Here is a 20,736-nt window from a genome sequence, read left to right as displayed (position 1 = left end):
GAAGTGCACGGTTGCAAATAGACTGTTTGAACTTTGCCCAATATTTTGAAGATAATTGTTCAAAAATGCTTTGGCAATACAAGACAGTTACCCTCATGCATGCTTTTACGAGCACGCTGTGTGCTCTCATCTTACTTAATGAAATTTATATATTCAATTTGGTCTGATGGGTGTAGCACTGCATTCTGAGTTCCTAAGCCTAGCCTGGTGTCATCAGATCTCCTAAGCAGGGTCAGCTGTGAGGAAAACCCCCCTTACAGAACATCGTAGTCACCAGCCTGGTTGCCAGAGCGCCTGGAGAAGCAACTCACACACATCTGGCCAGAGAGGGTGGGTTTGCCTAACCAGGCATGGAAGGGACTTGTACAGTACTAGCAGCCATAACGCTACTATAGCACTCGAAACCGGTGAAAGAGTGCTAACCATGAGAACAGATGGTTTCCCATCGCTCCGTGTGACGTTCATCTTGGCTGTGGAGCGGGAGAAGTTGCACTGCCAGGAACTATCCAGGCGAGCAGTTTTCAGCACTGACCATGGAATCCACCGTGGGAGGCTAACACCACACGCAGCTATCTTCCTACCATACCAGACTCCATTCCAGCGAAGCGAACGGCTCACGTACTCACCAGATGTCACCTTTACATATGGCAATCAGGCTTATCCCGGGTGTGTACAACTGTCCAACCGCCACAGTCTTTGTCCAACGGAACTCTAGACAAAGACTGGTGCCAATGGAAGATTGAGGAGAGAGACCATCCCCACCCTGAGCCAAGTGTCTTTGTGTAGACTGGGTGTCACCTTAGGCAGCAATTTGGCCATCTGTTGTCACCATTGCATCTAAGTTCAACCACTTCCATGTACCTCCACCCCAGTAGTTTCACCCTTTCTTTCCCTTGACAGCTACCCTGGAGCATCCCACCTTGGCCCATTGTTACCTGGAGGTCCAATCAGGTAACTAGTGCCAAGACCTCATTGGCCAGGAGCAGGCAGCCAATTAGGTGTCCCCTCCAAACCAGCCATTGGCTACCGCACAAGTCCAGCCCTTATGGTCACCGCAGAGCCTCCCCTTTTTCTGAGGTCATGCACCAGCTGACCACTTTCCTCCTCCCTCGTACCTCCCATCTCCTGAGGGCTCAAGGTAGTCCTTATAACCTGTGGCCTAGCTATCCACAGGTGTGCTTCTAGCAGTATCCCAATTCCGCTGTTTAGATCCATCCCTGATTCTAAGGCCTAGTTTCGGGTCCCCTCTCCCTCATCCTCGCTTGTCGCCATTGGAGCCTTCCCTGAAGACTACGATCAGTAATTATCACCCGGTTTGTTTACCCATGTGTTTCTCTATGTCTCTATCTAATTTTCTTAGGACTGTATGTATGATTTTATGAGTATTTTATCTTGTGTGTGAGATCTATATTTTCTAGAATAAATTCAAATTGCTTTTACTTAATTAGTGTCCCTGGCATATTTGAGCAATAGTTTCTGGACATAGGAGCCTGTATACATAGACTCTGATCCTTTTTAAAGTCAAGTGCCCACCTGTCAATTCCCCAACCTCGGTTTTGAGGGCATTTCGGCTTACACAGCCCTGGTCAGTATTTGGATGGGAGGCCACCAAGGAGTACCCAGCCCACTACACAGAGGCAGGTTATGGCAATCCACCTTGACCATCTCTTGCCTTGAAGACATGTGACTTGATGGCAAAAAAAAAAGCCACTAGGCCATCTCTGTATTTGAGACTTGTTTACTTATTTTGAATTAACAGTGCCCTTTAGAGATTAATATAGTCTGAAACATGCCATGTTTTCTTACTGTTATGGGATGAAGCCCATGAACTGAAACATACAAATGATGTTTTTTTAACAGGATTTTACTCTAAGGACCAAACCACATGTTAGTGTAATTGTAAAGATTGGAGTTGGGTTCTCTTCAGCCCCACAGCAGCTGCAGGGAATGGTGTCCAAAAAACAGAAAAAGGAGAGCAGAATACTTCTGCCATGAAAAGGATTCCTGCCCCCCCCCCCCGCCATCATTTTCCCATATGGAAACAGCACTGGAGGGGTTATTTCCCCATTATTGCTGTTTCATGTGCACAGGATACTCCACATGGAACAGAAAAACTGGGAATTCCCCACCACCACCCTCAGCACTGTTTCCATGTGGGAAAGTCATTTGGGAAGGAGCAGGAGACCTTTGTCCCTTGACACAGATGTTCCAAGCCCATTTGGGCTCTCCTTCCTACCTGCCCCTCAGTTACTGTAGGGCTTCAGGGAACATAACCTGGATCTATGGAACTTGGACCCATCACTTTAAAAACATTAAAATATAGTTTGGGCCCAACTGCTGAAGGCACATGCACTTATTCAAGTCCTTCCCCCACCAGCAAATTCTGTGGATTTTCTGTTTAATCTACAGCCAGTAGTCCTACGGTACACTTTGTATTTGAGTGTACCCTCCCCACCCACAGGAGCAATTGTTGGGATATTGGAGGGATGTGCAAATACAGTATCATAGAGTTGGAAAGGACCCCAATGGTCATCTACTCCAACTCCCTGCATAATGCAGGAAATTCACAAATACCTCCTAAATTCACAGGATCAGCATTGCTGTCAGATGGCCTTTAGCCTCTGTTTAAAAACCTCCAAGGAAGGAGAGCCCATCACCTCCCGAGGAAGCCTGTTCCACTGAGGAACTGCTCTGTCAGGAAGTTCTTCCTGATGTTGAGCCAGATACTCTTCTGATTTAATTTCAACCCATTGGTTCTGGTCCTACCTTCTGGGGCAACAGAAAACAATTCCGCACCATCCTCCAGCAGGGCTACCAACTTAACACTTGCTGCAAGTGTAATTGCTGCTACCCTCAGGTAGGGCACAAACATCCCATAGACTTTATACATCACTTCCGCATCTCCCTCACCAGCCATGCTGCTGCAATCCATTTCAAAATTAGTTCTCTTTATTTTGACTTCCCTGTAAATTTCACTGCCAAACTGCCTCTTGGGACTACTTATGAGGATCTACTCAGCCTCCTACAGAACCCCCAGGACAAGAGCCCTTTAGCTCTCGCACTTCAACTTACGCCTCTGGTGAGGAGGAGCCTTGCAATTTAAAAGCTCAAGCCCCTACCTCTGATTCAACAGCCAGAGCAACAGTAGAAGAAGAAGACTGCAGATTTATACTCCGCCCTTCTCTCTGAATCAGAGTCTCAGAGCGGCTTACAATCTCCTTTTATCTTCTTCCCCCACAAAAGACATCCTGTGAGGGGGGTGGGGCTGAGCGAGCTCGCACAGCAGCTGCCCTTTCAAGGACAACCTCTACGAGAGCTATGGCTGACCCAAGGCCATTCCAGCAGCTGCAAGTGGAGGAGTGGGGAATCAAACCGGGTTTTTCCAGACAAGAGTCTGCACACTTAACCACTACACCAAACTGGCTCTCAGAGGGCAAGGCCATCAACCACCCCCAGGCAAACAGGCTCTCCTCTCTCAGCAACAACCGTACAAAAGATACACAGAAACAATTAGAAACACCCCTCCGGAAGGCTCCACACAGTTCTTGCATAGTTCTCTCACACAGCAACCCTAAGTAATGCTCCCCAGAAGTTTTGGAAAAGCAAAATTAACACTCACCTTCCCAGCAGTTCCGTCGCAGCTTCAAGCACCTTCCTCTAACCCAGCTGAGAACTTTGGATCCACCCCAGATATGGGGATAAACAGCTTAATATCCACAAAATGTTTGCTCAAGAATTCTATATTATATAAGGTCACCAGCTCTTCCATATACTAAAGCAGTTGCATTATAAAAATACAACATACAATGCAATATCAGAAGGCACATCCCAGAAGTGGGGCACCCAAGGGCCAAAGAAGATCTACTGTGGACCCCCAATCTGTGAGTTTTCTTAAATGCGACATCTTAATGCATCCACGAAAGGCTCCAGCTTTAATCACAGCATTGTAGATGGGTGTGTCACTCTTTCTCCATGAGCCAGTTATTTTTTTAAAAAAAAACCTCCCTTAGCTGAATTTATCTCTCAAAAGTGAAATATATATATATATATAGAGAGAGAGAGAGAGAGAGAGATCAGTCTTTTATCCTGCAAGTGAGAAAGCATGTTTGGAGAGAACTAATCACTTCTCCACCAGGCTACTGCTCCAAACAAATTCAGAGACATTCTACTCCCACCCACCCCTCAACACTGAATTACATTTTTTTAAAATAAAATACTCCAAATATCTCCTTTGTCACATCACATTTGGTCCACTCCTTACTGAAACTCCATTTAAACTCTGGACATATTAACATCCTCTGGGCATTGTCCAAATTGTGTTATCTGTTCAGCATCCAGCTGTTAAGAAGTAGAGATAAATCAGTCTCCTAACAGTATCTTAGCTTTCTATTAACACATCTCAGCAAGTATGGGCATTTCAGTATTCTGAACAAACGGGAGGGCTCTTGAAGTCAGAAAGAGCTGATAATAGAAAAGCAGGTTAAGGCAAGTATGGGAATAGCTAAATGCACTTTAGGGTGAAGTCAAAAACAGCATAAATTACATACTTGTGCACAAACCAACCCATTGCCATGGTTAAGGGATATTTTTAATCAGTGTATACTAGCCATAATGAGGGGAGGTGTATCTTTTTATGCTGCAATAAAGCTTGGAACAAAGACCTTGTCTTTGTCCCATGAGTGAAAATTCACATGTTGCCAGAACCACACAACACACATGCTGTGGAGTGGTGGGCCATGATGAATAAAAATGGCTGGCAACCTTTGTTCACTAAATCATCAATAACTCAGGCATAAATGGCTTTACAGCAATAATTCAACAGCTCATATTAATTTCATTTTTTTAATGTTTCTACATGGTGTAAATTGTTTTTAAAATTGTAGTATATTGCAAATAAAGCCCCTTAAAAACATGTTTAAATCACACAAACCATTTTTATTACATAGTATAAATAGGGGCTGTATGTCCCTGCAATACAGCTGCAAATGAGTTGAAAGGACTTGACAATATGGTTCTTCAGCCATGTGGATTCAACAGAACAATGACAGTATTTGCAGTGCATGCTGTGATAATTCATCCCATGCCAAATCCACAAAACATGGCACACTAGGATTGTATCATAGCTGTGGATTTGGTTGAAATTTTGCAGAGTCGTTATGCATGCTGAAATCTATCTACTTCTAAGTTTGTAAAAAGTCTGTCACTGGGGGGCAAGAATACACACACAAGATTGCAGCTGTGCAACTTCATCCTCTGTGCATTTTCTCAGAAGTCCCATTTCATTCTGTGGGGCTTACTAATACATGTATAAGGACCACAGCCTTAGTTTTATTTCACGTATACTCCCAAAAGGCATGTCTTTTCATCCCCCACCTATTTTGGCAGGGTTTATGTGCCTTTAATAGCTGTGTCTATGAAGGTTTCTCCTGCATAAATATGGACACCAATGGGAAAAACTTTATTGCAAAATATTACCTTGGAAATGTGTAGTATATATTTTGAAAACATTTCCTCACCAGATATATACAGAAGCCTACTGCCTTGAAAAGCCTCAGGCTAATATGGCATTTAAATTCCCACTCAAACAGCTGATAAACTGACTTGGGGGCATAAATGAAACTGACATGCATTCAAGACCTTCCTTTTCAGAGGAAGTCACTGTAATGATTTTCTCATAAAAACTCGGTTTGCTGAGATTTAGTCAGTGAGTGTAGACAGGATGGTGGACAGCAGGTGAGCCTGCTTCGGCAGGGGAGGGCGGGGTACAAATAAAATTTATTATTATTATTATTATTATTATTAAGATCTTTTGGTTCTAACTTGATTTAAATTAATTTAAAATGTCTATTTGGAATCTGGGCTGCAGTGGGGGGCTATAGTAAATTATGTGCATTCTGATAATAAAAGGTAAAGGTAGTTCTCCATGCAAGCACCGAGTTGATCATACTCAAAAGTACGGTAAATCTTTTCAAAGCGAACCCTATTGAACTCAATGAGACTAATTTTTTCCTCCAACTGTTTCATACTCCCAAGTACACCTCTAGGATGTTTATTGTCTTAATTGAGCAAGGCAAGAATACCCCACAAGGACAAAAACAGTGGCCTTTGTGATACCACAAAGTATCAGCTGTAGAAAAACAATGCAAGAGATCAGAGAGAGTACCTTCTTACTATTATGTCAGGAACCCCTGTAAGTTTTTAACATGCCCTGTAGTTGGTCAACCCCGTGTCTGCTTGATGTAACCATTTAAATTAATCAGGAAAGATGTTCAATTTTAAAAGTTCATGGTCTAGCACATCTCAGCACCATTAGCTAGAAACTGGCTTTAAAAGGCACGGTGATGATTTATTAGCGTGGCAGCACGAAATAAGGGATTTTACATTATTCACCACTTTATATGGATGACTAAAGATAATTTTCTTGTCGTAATGGCAAATAAGAGGCAGGAGGGCTGGCAAATCTTCAGAGCATAACATGCCACTGCATTCTTCATGATTTGACTGGGGAAACAGGAATATAAAGGAAGATAGACTGGATTCTCTAACTGCAATCCTAAACAGTCTTAATTCCACTGATGTCAGTGGACTTGCATATGTCTGCTTAGGACTGCACTGTTAATCATCTATATGTCTAATAGCAAAGTCTTGTCCCCATTTGCAGGTATCTAAATCCATGGACTGGGGCCACACTGACACTAAACAGCTTTTTCTGCAAACTTGGGAGACCCTGTAGGTTTGCAGAAAAATCTGAAATATTAAAAAAAAACACATTGAGGGTTTAAATCCCCCCCCCCCAAGTCAAATAGAGCATTTTCTGTGCTTGCACAGACAATGTACCTGCTATTGAAAGCTGGAGAGGGGCCCACTGGTGTCTGTGGGCCCCTCTCCAGTTCAGGAGTCGCAGCCAGCTCGGTGGCTGTGGTGGAACCTGGCCATGGCAGCTGTGGTGGAGCCTGGGAGCCTGGCATTGTGTTGGACCTGGGAACTGGGGAGCAGCACCTGCTGCAGTGGTGGAACCTAGCTGCAGCACACAGCCTAGGAGCTGCCTTGGGGCCTGGCCACAGCAGTGGCAGACACTGGGAGCCACTCTGGGCTTGGAGTGGCTCCCAGGCACCACTGCTGGGTTCAGTGGTGGGTGGTGGGGCCTGGAGCTGTGCAAGGCTCAACAATAATGAGGAAGATGAGATCCCCACCACCGCAGCCCTGTTGCTATCACAGTCATCATGGCTCCCAGCGTAGGGAAAAAGAAGAAGGGGGAGATTGTGAGGGGGGGTAGAAAGAGAAGGAAGGGGGATTGTCTGAGGGAGGGAAGAGATTGTCTGGGAGAGAGAGGGGGGCAGATTGAGAAGGAATGTGGGGAAAGAGAGGGGGGACATTGTCTGAGATAGACCAGGGTAAGAGAGGGGGGAGATAGACATACAAGGGGTGAGGGGAGAAAGGGTGGGTAAGACAAGATTGCTAGTTGGGAAATGCTCCTGCCTGCACGTTTCTTGTGGGTCTTCCTAGTTCTACATAAAAACCTGGAGAATCAGCAATGCGTTTATGATTTACATGTCCAGCATCTCTGTTCATGTTCTTAGGGGGTCTAAACTTAACTTATTTGAATAGGGGAATCTATAATAGACTTGAGGAATAAATTTAAGATTATTGGATTGCAGCACCATCCTACACAAATTACAACCTTCTTATGGGCCCATTGACATCAGTGGATTTAGAAGGAAAGCACTGCTTAATTATCCTTTAATGGTTGCTTATAGTGGCACTATTAGTTATACTTTAACACTTTTTAGCCATCCTCTCATACTGCAACCAGATTGCTTAAAGGCTGTCATAAGAAAGGATTCTTTCTCATCCCACTCTTTACAAATGGTTACTCAGGAAGTGAGGATTCTAACAGGTGCAACTGATCAGGAGTACCAAGAAAGCAGCAGTTCTTCCAGCAAAAAGCAAACCACATTTTGTGCAAGAAAAGCTGGACTAGAATAGATCATTTTCTTTTACATAATTTATGCTGGTTTTGCAAATAATTGGTAAGGATACAGAGCTAGGCAGGACACAAAGGCAAGGCATTTCTGAGAGCAACATGGTATAGTGGTTAAGAGCAGGGGACTCTAATCTAGAGAACTGGGTTTGATTCCCCAGTCCTCCACATAAAGCCAGCTGGGTGACCTTGGGTCTGTCACAGTTCTCTCAGAGCTCTCTCAGTCTCACCTACCCAACGGGGGGTGTCTGGAAGAGGAAGGGAAGGTGATCGTAAGCCGCTCCAAGACTCCTTTGAGTAGTGAAGGGTGGGATATAAAACTAACTCCTCCTTCTCATCTTCCTCATCGTCTTACCTTTCAGATAGCATTGCTCATACATTTTTTAACAGGGCCAGATTAAGGCCAACTGATTCATGCCCTACAATCACAGAGCTCTGTATTTATGTCTCTCCCCCCACCCCCCGCCCCAATAGTCCTGACCTTGTTATCAGCAAGGTTGGCCAACCCATTGAACTGTTCTAGGGGCAGTACTAGTAAGTGCCTAAGAACATAAGAAAAGCCATGTTGGATCAGGCCAATGGCCCATCCAGTCCAACACTCTGTGTCACACAGTGGCCAAATATACACACACTGTGGCTAATAGCCACTGATGGACCTCTGCTCCATATTTTTATCTAACCCCCTCTTGGAGCTGGCTATGCTTGTAGCCGCCACCACCTCCTGTGACAGTGAATTCCACATGTTAATCACCCTTTGGGTGAAGAAGTACTTCCTTTTATCCATTTTAACCCGACTGTTCAGCAATTTCATTTTCTTTTTTAGCATTTTCCTGAATTGTTGATCTGTACTGATGCAAATTGTAAACAATTCTCTCTGTATGGCATATTAGGGCTATATTAAAGCATACAGGGATGCTTGCTGAAGTAGAGCATCAGCTGCATCCAATATGTCATGTTTTTTTCTTTCTACGACTACACCAAGCTAGGGCCTCTGCAAATGTGGCTGTGTGCATGCATGGAAAATAGGTTTTTTTTAATTCCCAGATTTTTTGTTCTGCATTCTCTAAATTAAGGAACATGGTCTTGATTTCCTTGTAATGATTAAGAGGTGAGTGCCATATTCTAGATCTGAAAAGAATTTTAACAGAACACCATGCAAAGAGTGGGCCAAACATATATTCTTTCACTCACTGGGAAAAGCTCACAACAAGGACCTCAAGTTGACCAGACCCTCTGCTAGTTTAGTTGGGATCAACTCAGGGTTTTTGTTTAGTTTGGTACAATCCTAGGAGGGAGGAAAGGAGACAAGGTGAGAGTATTCCTAAGTAAACATGCCTTAAAAACTCAAGAAACATGGTAAAGGATTTTGGGGTGCAAAGTTGGCATAGTGTACAAAAAGCAACATGAGTGATCCAGGCATGGCATTCTGTGTGGCTAACACTTCGTTTGAATTAAAGTCTTTTCCTCACACACACAACATAAAAAGTACTGAACTTATTTCTGGACTCTACAACTTCAGAAGGTGATGGGAATTTACAAGATGGTTTGCTCCTCCAGACATACAACAAATTTATCTGCACATTACAAAAGTAGGTGTCATTATTCTAAATAGAAGGGTGAGACATCAAGGGAAAAGGCATCAACCTTGTTTTCCCCCTTAAGTCCTATTTTTTCCCTGCAGAGAATTTTTTTTTTAATATAAGAGGATTCACTCATTTAAACCTTCACCTACAGTCTGAAGAGCTGTAGTACAGATAGCGGATAACTGTGTAATCTGTTGTGTGTGTAAAAGAGAAGTAAACCTATGAGCACCCTCCAACATTGCAGATGGTTCTGGAACACAGCTCACCCTCAATCCTGAACTAAACATTACATTCCAAAATCCTATCACAGATATGAAAGGAGCAATGAATATCTTTTTGAAAGGCAATTTGCACTGCAGAAGCAACAGATGGGGAAAGGGTGAAGGATTCTCTGATCCCTAGCATTCATGTATCATACATCTGCACATATACTAAGTGCAACCTGAGGTAAGGAAAACTATTTGTGGAGAGTGGAGGGTGTCTCACATATATTTGTGGCTAATCTAGTTCAATGCCCAGATTTATCAGTTTGTGGCTAATCTTGTTTAATGCCCAGAGTTAGTCATCTTAGAAACAGTGCAAGACCTCTCACCAGCACACTGCTTCCAACCATAATGGGCACTCTTTGAATTGGGCCTTCCCAAATAACTCACTAGTCAGCCTGTCTGGTAAACCATCATAATAACTAATCCAATCCTGCTCAATAATCTTTAAAGTTCTCAGGTCAGAAATCTTGGAATTTTTCTATGCCACCACAAGCTGTACCTAAAGATCCAGCTCACTGACTTTAAACAGCACCAATTTCATCCTTGGTACATGAAGCATTAAGTGTTTTATCTTTACAACAGTTGCTTTTAAAATAACTATACTTCACAGCCTTCTTTAGGACATGACTTTCTCCTCTGCCTGCATATCATAACTTCTTGACCTTTATTCTAGATACCCTTTTAAACAGTCTGCATTGTGAAATGTAGGGAACCAGGGCTTTTTTAAAAATAGAAAAAGCCCAGCAGGAGCTCATTTACACATTAGGCCACACCCCCTGATGGCAAACCAGCCAGAACAATGTTCCTGCTAAAAAAAAAAATCCCTGTAGGGAACCCTTATACAAACTGAGGCTTCTTTTAGAAAAAGTGGGTAAAAACCAGATAGGGCAGTTTAGGGCTATTCCCTGGGTCCAGGCCTTTGGTCAGACACTTCTTGCTTTATTCCCAAGAAGTCTCAGGTTTTGGAAGAATTTCCATTTTCTCCTGCTCCTTCGTTCCTTTATTCATTCCCACGCAGCAGTGTGCTGGGCTAGTTTGTCTGGGCTAGTCAGATTACAACCAGGACTTTCACAATATGCCTTTAAATCCTTGATGCAGCAGGAGACAAAACGGTCGTGGTTTTCCCCCCTTTTCCTTCTGCCTGTCTTTGGATGCCAGCTATCCACAGATATGACCATCTGTCAGATGGTCACTACTGAGGTCTCAAAAGCTAGCAAATGGCAGATTTCCCCAAATTCTGCACATAATGCATTAGATACTTCTGGTAAATTCCTTACTACCAAATAAGCTTCCAGGTTTCACCAAAAATCTGCCAGAGTCTGCTCTAGCTCCCCTGCCCGGTATTTTTACAATAAAAAGTTGATATCCATCCAGGGGTGGATTTGGTCATTGTCTATTCTGGACTTAATGGTCTTATTCCCTGCCCTGGTGGTAATGTATGCCTCTAATGGACAGTACATTCTTCTTGGGAAGGGTATCCTGACCCCTTAAGGCAAGGCTCTGGGCTCCTGCCCCAAAGTCCACTAGAGGCACCACTGGAATCCATCCTCTTCCCATGCCTGCGACAAAAACTCCTATGTTTTGCCTTGTCATTTAAATTCCCAAATGTAGTCTCTGCTCTCAAGAACATTTTCACCACTGTTAAAAAGAAAAAAGTCTGAAGTGACCCTGAGATTTTTGGTAAGCAATGTTCTTGAGAGTATGCTGCTCTTCTAGGTTGTCTTGGGCATTTTCAAAGATTATGTTGACCAAAAAATTTACTAAATAAACAAGAGGTGCCAGTTTGCTCAAACAGAGACATCTTGACACTTGTTGCTGTGTTTGGCTGTCCTCCTGCAATGAAGGGCCCAGCTGGGAGTAACAGCATACTCCAGTACTCAATTTTATCCCCTGCCTACCTTTGCTATCAAACTAAACCATGTAACTAATTATCTGGTATGACAATTGCAAGATGCTTTTCCACTTTGTCTGCCTTAGTTTCTCACCTGCTGATCTTCTGATCAAATTACCACCTATCTTTCTAATAACATGGCCTCTTCTATCATGCTGCTTTATTGTAGTTCTGTATTTTGAACACACAAAATTGATCAGAAAATGGGATCTTGACCTTATCTTACTAATGAAAATTTTCTGAGCAATGCCCTGATGTCAAGTTATTGTGTATGCATTATGAAAGATCTATTTTTACAAATAAGGATTCCATGATCTCTCTCCCCCCCCCCCTCATGTTTCCTAGTGAAATTCTGCCTTATTGGAACTGTGAAATATGCAGGAGTCTTCTCAGGTATCACAATACAGAGAGCTAGTAATACTTAAGAGTCATTGTGATCAATGGGATGTATTATTTGTTACTAAGTTAAATCCTATTAAGTTCAATTAAATACAAGTGTAACTAACTTTCTCTAGAGCATTGCATGCCTAAAGGTTGCAGTCAATTTCAAACTAACACCTCTAGCAGACAGGACAAAACGCCTTTAATTTCATGAGAAATCCGAAAATGTAGGGAGGGGGGGGAATACTTAGTGTAGAAGTACAAAGCATATACACTAGCACTCTGAAGGAGACTATGTACCACTTTAGCAGCAGGTTAACTTTTCATAAAAGGATTCAAACATGCAGTTTTACAACACCAACTGATGGCAAATGAAATTACAGGTGTATGGCAACTTAGGGAGCTAGCTTAAACACACCTGCTCAGAAGTAAACCCCATTTTATTCATACAGCTTATTCCCAGAAAAGTGTTCTTAGGGCTGCAAAAGGCAAAACCCAGAAATGCTGAACCTCTAGTGCTTACCATTCCTTTCCAGTTCTAAATATGGTATTAAGAACTTATCTAGAAGCTTACTCTGCTACCATCTTTCTCTGTTCTTAATTCCTTCAGTTTACCCAAAGTCATTTTCACTGGTTGATATTGAAAACAGTGGACTGTGACCTTATTTTCTTTCTCATCCTGCCTTATAATGATTACAGTGGCATATACTTAGTGGCCACTGAACCTAACAGAGGAATGATGGGCAACTCTTGCACAGCTAATATAAATGAAGTACTAAGAAAAAAGGACCTTTGCACTTCACATCCAACATGCTTAACTCCCAGACCCAGGGACAATTTGTCCACATGACTGGTTATTTTTTGTAGACTAGTAGTTTTAAGTTTATAACTTTAGGAAACAATTGCCCACATTGACTTCTGCACCACAGAACCCTGCATATTGTAACAGATTATCAGGGTGTGTTCAAGCATCCAGTTAATATGAAGTATTAGCCTAGCATCCTGGGCCTCATCTTTGTCCTTCATGACCTAAGGCGGCAGAACTGAGGTTGTAGGATTGTACTATTCCTTTCTGCAGCTATAAAACTCCATTTTTTAATCACTCTTACACTGGTAATTCATAGTATGTGCAAAAGGGTGTGAAGTACATTCTTCCTAATGTGCTGGTTTTTATTTGAAGGAAATTTTTACATGTCAGCATTAAAAAGTGAGACTATCTACAGACTGAAATGGAATAGCCCACTTTATCACCTCAGATTTCTACTACTTCATGTGTTAACTGGTTCTGAGGGTGCTACAGGACAGACCAACATTGCTCCCATGGCTGCACATGATGGGGAAGACTGGCAGGCTGTCTTAAGGGGAAGCTTGGATGCCATTACTGATCTTCTAAGAAACCCTGATCACTTTCCAAGAAACCATAGGGCTTCCCACAACTCAGTATGAAAACAGCTGCTACAGAGAATAAGAGAGTTCATGGGTTGAGACATCAGTAACAGGAGTGAAATAGTTTATTGGGGTAAAATGTGATTTTTTTTCCTGAGAAAGGAGGGACACCTCTGCAAATTACACCCTTCCCCCGCCACCCCAATCCCTCTACTTGAAATTGCAGCATCCCAAATAATCTTTTCATTTAAAAATGGGCTACCTTACTGCATTCTCTCCTCAATGGCCAAAGTGAAATATTTACAATTTCCTGCACTGGTTTCTGAGGGCGGTTATACATACCGTCCCCTCACCTTGTGATAAAGGGAATAGGATTTGTTCCATCTCTTTTCAGTTGTAATTCCCTGTGTCTGATAACATGCCTTTCCCCAACTTTAAGAAACTTGATTAAAAACCTATTATAAGTAGTAGCAGTAACATTAATCTATTGGGAGAGCCTGCAGATATCCAAACTCTGAGATGGCAGCAATAATAGGTGTCCATATCTGAGCAAGTCAACTAAAATAATCTATATTCACTGATTAATCAGAATAATGACTTCACTCTAAACTGTGTCCTTACCTAAATATAAAAGGAAACCTTCATATCCCTATAGGTGAACTGCATAGAAGCTACAGAAAGAAAAAATTACCTTTCCTAGTGGAGATGATTAATAAAATTGAAATACAATGCCTTTGTGGCTGAATCTTTCATCAAATGATTTATATGATTAGAGAGATGAGACCCAGAGGCTGGCAACAGATGCACATTTGTTTCAAGCCCTGACAATCCACAAGGCTTTGGAAATGCTTGAACTGCAGTTCTCCATGACAACAGAGCCAGAACAGGGTAACCTGACTCTAGAAATATGGAAATACAAAATGTACGGTTTTTAAAAAAATAAGGTAAAGCTCTGAAAGTTTTCTGAAACACACACTGCTCAAAATATGACACACATAAAATGTAACTCAGGAAATAATTAAACATATTCTTAAAGAACGCATTGAAATAAAAATACCTTGTTCTGAACACAGACTAAACCTACTTATTTGGAAATAAATTCTAATGATTCAGTAATTACTTCTTAGTAAGTCCATTAGGATAACAATCTTGTGAGTATCATGGCACTTACACTCAGATAAATATACAGACTTGCATTTAATCAAATGAATTATGGGCACTGAACACATAGATGGAGAAACTGATCATGGCATAGCAGCCAAAATATTCTGGCAGATACTGTTCACATAAAGTACATGCAAAATCGGAGACAACTCATATATGCAACATAAAAGCTTAGTTCCAATGTAACTTTAAAACATTAAATATAGAATATGTACAGCCAGTGCAGTGTAATGGCTAGGGTATCAGACTATATCTGAGAGGGCCAAATTTGAATTCCCACTCTGCCATGGAAGCTTGCTAGGTGACCTTTAGCCAGTCACACTCTCTCAGCCTAACCTACCTCACAGGGTTGTTGTGAGGGTCAAATGAAGAAATATAAACTGCTTAGGATCTCCAATGGAGAGAAAGGTGGGGTATAAATGAAATAAATAATAAATGTGAACAACCCTGGAGGTATATCAGTCTTGAATCCTCTCTCTACTTTATCTTACATGCTAGTAGCTAATTATTTGCTTTCTAGTTTTTGGTCTGACATTATTTCTAACCTAGAAAACTATGATTTGCGTTCTCCCTGTAAGCTAGGACAATAGCACTGATGGCGGTTGGGCCTTCAGTAATGCAACCCTTCCTACTTAGACAGGATGCTGAGGTGTTTTGACTGCATCTCTTCAGAAAAGGTAGTAATAAGCCAGGTTTGAGATAGAGCAGGCTGAGAACAGGGAAAAGCTGGTAAGTGGTTAGAGAAGAACATTGGATGGAAGGAGAAGGGTGGTGGTAGCAGAAATTGGGTGACATCAACCCAAGTTTCCCTAGGCTAATTCATGCAGAGCCAAACCACAGTTTGATGTTGTCTGAACTAAGCCAATGAGTCAACTGCTTCTGTGCAGCAGTCCTATGTGTAATTGTTGTTGGTAGGAATTACTATTGTTAGTAACCAGGTATATACTATAAATACATCTATTACCAGGCTGAATACCTTAGATGATGCACACCTATAACATCTTTTACATTTTAATTGCCATCCTCTATGTGATATGTCATCCCAAAGATCTTGACTATAAGGCTGCAATGCTAAAAATAATACACTTCTAAGAAAGCTGCATGGAAATTGATAGCACTCGCCTATGCAACAAAATGTGGTTTTTACACAATATACTATGTGTACTGCAAATGTGCAGAAAAGTATCTCAGAAAAAAAAAGAACACAAGTGTAATAATGATGTTATTACATCACAGCAAAGATTTATTTTTAAGGTCATCATTCTAAATTAAGAGAGGGAACGCTTAAAAACAACTCAATTTTAAAAGGTCAACCAAACTGGATAAATGACTATGGCATTGGTCTTCCATATATATGCTAGGCATGTTTACCAGGAAGTATAAAATTACTTTGGCCAGATTATGAGAAGACAAGAGTCACTGCAAAAGACAATAACACTTTGAAGAGCTGAAGGCAGCAGGAAAAGAGGAAAACCCAGCCTGAGATGGATTACCTTTATAAAGGAAGCCACCACCCACAATTTGCAAGACCTGAGCAAGGCTGTTAATTACAGTACATTTTGGAGGACATGAATTCATAGGGTTGCCATAAGTCATAAGCAACTTGACAGCATTAATACACATACACAAAATTCCACTGAATTATGTTTATTCAATCTATATCCCACCTTTTTTTCCTTCATGCAGCATACATGTAGTACATTTTCACCCTGCTTTTCCTCTAGGGATCTGACAGCAGATATATATAGTTCTCCCTTCATGTTATCCTCATAACAACGTTCTCAGGACGGTAAAGACTGAGAAAGAGCAATTGGCTCAAGGTTACACAGCAAGCTTTCATTGTCTGCCAGATCCCAGTCTGACACTCTTACTGCTATACATGCTGGTTGTTATAATGTTCCCAGAAGGTCTGCCAGTCAGGTACAGACCTAACCCTGGTCTACATAGTTTTATCAGGGGCTGCTATTTTACTCATTACACTGAAAACTTGTTAAGGAGTAAAGGCTTCAACATATTAAAGTTAGGCATCCCAAAGCACATTACAATCAACATCTTCAAACATCTTCCTGTTAGTATTTATACAGTATAGAGAAAACTTAATCCTTTTTATGTCTGTACAATTTTCCTTTAACATAGGATACTGCCTTATTCTGAACCAGACCATTGCTTCAAGCAGCTGTACTCAGACTTCAAGAGCTTTATGATCCATGATCTGTTTTAGTTGGAGATATTAAGGACTGAGCCTAGGATCTTCTAAAGGGAAAGCATGTGCTCCAACACTGGCTGCTTCTCTCACCTGCAATCTAATTAATAGTGTTCATGGGATAATGTTGCTTCCTGAGTAAAGGCAGCACAAAAACAGCTGCCTGCGACATGCATCACTCCTTACAGAATGCCCATTCAAACATACCTTGGCTTTGAGCATTCATATTCAGAAATAAACTCCACCAATTTCAGTACGCAGCAATGTATGCCACCCTAACTCCTAGGAGGGAGTGTGGGATAGATATTTTATTTACTTATTGATTATTCAATTTCTATCCTGCCCTCCCCACAAGCGGGTTACAGAGTCACACACGGAAGGTAATAGCAATAAATAGAAATTTAACAAGTTAACATTAAAATCACCAATGAAACAAACCAGAGTGAGCTTGCCTTGCTAACAAGCTTGGATGAAGATGTTTCAGAGTGGCACAGCTAGGTAGCTGGCAAGATTTAAGAATCAGCATTATCAGCAGAGGGAAGCCAAGATGGATTTGGATGTCCAGTGCCTCAACCAAAAGCAGAACAGCTCTGTTTTACAGGCCCTGTGGAATTTTAACAAATCTCACAGGGCCCTAATCTCAAATCGGAGCTTGTTCCATCAGGCAACCGCCAGGGCCAAAAAAGCCCTGGCCCTGGTTGAGGCTAAATGGACATCTTTCAGGCCAGGGACAACTAAGAAATGTTGATCACTAGAACATAAAGCTCTGCTGGGTGCGCATGGGGAGAGGCGGTCTCAAAGATATGTGGGTCCCTTGCCACATAGGGCTTTGAAGGTTAACAAAACCTTGACTATCTCTTAAGTAAAGAAATAAACATAATCTATCACAGTATATGGCAGCTTCAACTGCAAAGAACAAATTTAAAAATCTAATGAAATTAGCAGCAGAGACCTGCACATAGATTCAGAGGTACAAACTGTTTAAAGAGAGATGGGGCAGTGTAGCAGTTAGTGTCAGACCCAGGTTCCAATCCTCAGTCTGCCCTGCAACCTTGCTGTCTGCCTTTGGAATAGTCATACACTCTCAATCAAGCCTACCTCACAGGGTTGTTGTGGGAATTAAATAAAGGAGAGAATGATGTACAGCGCTTTGGTCCTCAATGGGTTGATAGGTAGCTGTAAATAAATAAAGTCATTATTACCCATGGCACAATACTATTAAAAGACCTCAGGAAGGCCACCAACAACGTATCCGTAAAATCTGGGAGATTCTCCCCCCGCCCTCACGCCCGGCTTGTTAAAAACTGTTCCAGGCTAGTCTCCGTCCAGCTTGCGCGCGCGTTGGTACCGCTGCCCACCCCCGCATCATCCACCGCAGGCCTTCCAAGTGGCCGTCTTCCTGCCGCTTCCAGGGATTTCCCATCCCTCCGGCAGCCCGCATCGGGCGATGCGCCTTGGAACCGGATGATGACCGCGATAGCGCTGACGATGATGAGCTTGGGCCCGGCGTCAAGAATGGCCCATTGTACAGCCACCCGGCCACGTGACCCTCCGCGATCCAAGCCGGGCGGTGGGGCAGGGCGACTCCCCTCCCCTCTCCTCCTCCTCCCCTTGGTTTTTCCCCTCGGAAGCTCCGCCCAAGCCGGAGCCTGTTCACAATGAGGAGGGGGCTATGGAGACCAGGGGAGTGCGCATGCGTCTTTGCGCCCGGAGGCTTTCCCCTTCATTTTCTAGTCTAGTGCGGCAGCAGCGGGAGGAAGGAAAGCGGTGGCTGCTGGAGAAGCAGCAGGAGCACAGATGAGGGAAGAGGCGAAGCCAAGGCCGGCGAAGCCAGAGGAGCCCCACAAGGAGTAACCAGCTTTCCGCGAGCGCCGCACCCAGCCGCGTCGGGTTCTTCCTTGCTGTGGCGCGCCAGCTTGCCTGGGCAGCCGGGCTGGGGCGTTCGGACACATCTCCCAGTCCTCGCCGCCGCTGCAGGAAAATCCCAGCCGCCTCCCTTCAGGCTCTGGCTCCCTTCCCCGCCCCCTCTGCATTTTTGGGGGTGGGCAGAGCCGGGATCTCCAAGGCTCGTTGGCAAGGCTGCTTTTTTTTTTTTTTTTTGGTGGAAGAAACCCAAAATCCTTCAGAGGGATTTCCTCAACCGTCATTGACTCTGATTGAAACAAACAAACAAAAAACAAACGGGGGAAAAAAGGAATCGAGACAAAGCGAGCGAGGGCCAAGCAGGAGAAGACACCCGGGGCTTGTTCCACATTCCTATGCAGAGACAGAGAGCGGGGGGGATTTCTCCCCCTAAACACCGCTGAGTTTCATTGCACCATCGGCATCCTCGGCTACTACATTTTTTTTTTGTTTTAATTTTTTTGAATCGGCCTGCTGCTATTTTTGACATCTATTCGAGGAGTCGCCTTTTGGAAGGAGAATCATGTAATCTGCCTTTGCAAAAACCCCAGGTTGCTCTGTGGGTGGGGGGAGGGATCGATCGAAAAATGGGGGATGCTGCAGACGTCAAGGAACTGAGAAAGACGTTCATTGTCCCTGCCATCAAGCCCTTTGATCACTATGATTTCGGCAGAGCAAAAATCGCCTGTAATCTAGCCTGGCTGGTGGCCAAAGCCTTTGGGACCGGTAGGTAACGTGCCCTTTTCTCCCCTCCTGGGTCCTTTGGGTTCGGGTGGATTCGGTCTTACCGGTGTGAATCAGCCATCAGTACAAGAAGGGAAAAGGCATGGGAGACGCGGGGTGGGTAGGTGGGCGGCAGAGAGGAGGAGGAGGAGTGGCGGTAGGCACGCCACACGGCGGTGTTCTGTTGTCTTTATTTGCCCTATGTAATGGTGTGTCCCTGCTGTTTTTCCTGAACGAGTGATCCTATCTGTTATTTTCAAGGATACAGGTATTGTGCTGTGGCGTGTGTAGGTGGCTACTTCCCCCTCCTCTCACGAATTTTCCTGCTTGTCCGAAAAATAAACAGCGTTTTTCCATTTAGTAAGCTGGGGTGGGGGTGTTTAGGCGAGCATGGTTACTTTTGACATGTATGAGGCTTGCCTTCCAGGCATCCAAGGAAAGTCAAGATGGGGGAGGGGGCTTCTGAGAAAGGGAGCATTTATTGCCAAGTGTCACCCTTAATTTCTCAAGAGCCTCCCCCATCTGTATTTGTACAGTGAATTCCTTGAATGCTTTCTCGAAGGTGAGGTGCTTCCAGGCTGTTTTAAAATCTAGGCCTTCGGGAGCAGTATGGTTTCTTGTGAATTTTGTGGGATCAGCTAGCCTCTTTCTAAACAATGGTTTTCAAGCTGTAAAACAAATTGCCTTTTGAGTGGATGCTTTTCGCATAAAAAGAGTAAGCTGCTTATGGCGCTAATCAAAGGAGAGTTGCAGTTGTGTTCCAGTTGTGCCTTCTTTTCTCTGTGGAATAACAGGAAAAGGTTTTCTCCATCCTTTTTCTTGCAATTCTGCAACTGTTGCATTTGGAGCCAGGATATTGTTGCGCACTAGAACATTTTATGTTTATGCTTTAACTGTGCCAGATGGGAAATGACAGGGCTTGACATCAAATAGGATTTACAGATTCCTCTTTTGGTCCTTTCTGTGAGGTAGAGATTACTTAAAAGTTCATGGGCATAAAGAAAGGGCAGTAGTCTGTACTCAGATGTTAAAACATCGTGTTGACTGGCACAGTGGCACACTACCCATTTGGAGAGGTTGCTGTGGGTTGGGGGGTTTTTAAGTGCTCTTTAATCAGATTTTTTAAAATGCTGATGTTGTTTTTGAGAGGATTTACTTCAGAGGACGTCAGAAAAGATGTAACTTCCCCCCCCCCCTTATGATTCAGTTTTGCAGGCATGATCACAACACCTTTTAATTAACAGGTTGTAGTAATG

General features: G+C 43.1%; 1 protein-coding gene across 5 annotated transcripts in view; it reads left to right on the top strand.

The window, feature by feature from the left end:
* Positions 1–18,400: 18,400 nt before the first annotated feature.
* The window catches only part of CAMSAP2 (calmodulin regulated spectrin associated protein family member 2), a 118,522-nt gene continuing 116,186 nt past the window's right edge, over positions 18,401–20,736 (top strand). For 4 of the 5 annotated variants that reach the window (XM_060232337.1, XM_060232336.1, XM_060232335.1 and 1 more), the window contains exon 1: positions 18,401–19,483. In XM_060232337.1, coding sequence (XP_060088320.1) covers positions 19,345–19,483 — 139 coding nt within the window. In that variant the 5' untranslated portion in view covers positions 18,401–19,344. The remainder of the gene's footprint in view (positions 19,484–20,736) is intronic. The other variant, XM_060232338.1, reaches the window with a different exon arrangement.

Source organism: Heteronotia binoei, chromosome 2 (genome assembly GCF_032191835.1).
Source record: "Heteronotia binoei isolate CCM8104 ecotype False Entrance Well chromosome 2, APGP_CSIRO_Hbin_v1, whole genome shotgun sequence".
Taxonomy (NCBI): domain Eukaryota; kingdom Metazoa; phylum Chordata; class Lepidosauria; order Squamata; family Gekkonidae; genus Heteronotia; species Heteronotia binoei.
Note: the sequence above shows the minus strand (reverse complement) of the source record. Positions and strands in the feature narration are given on the sequence as shown.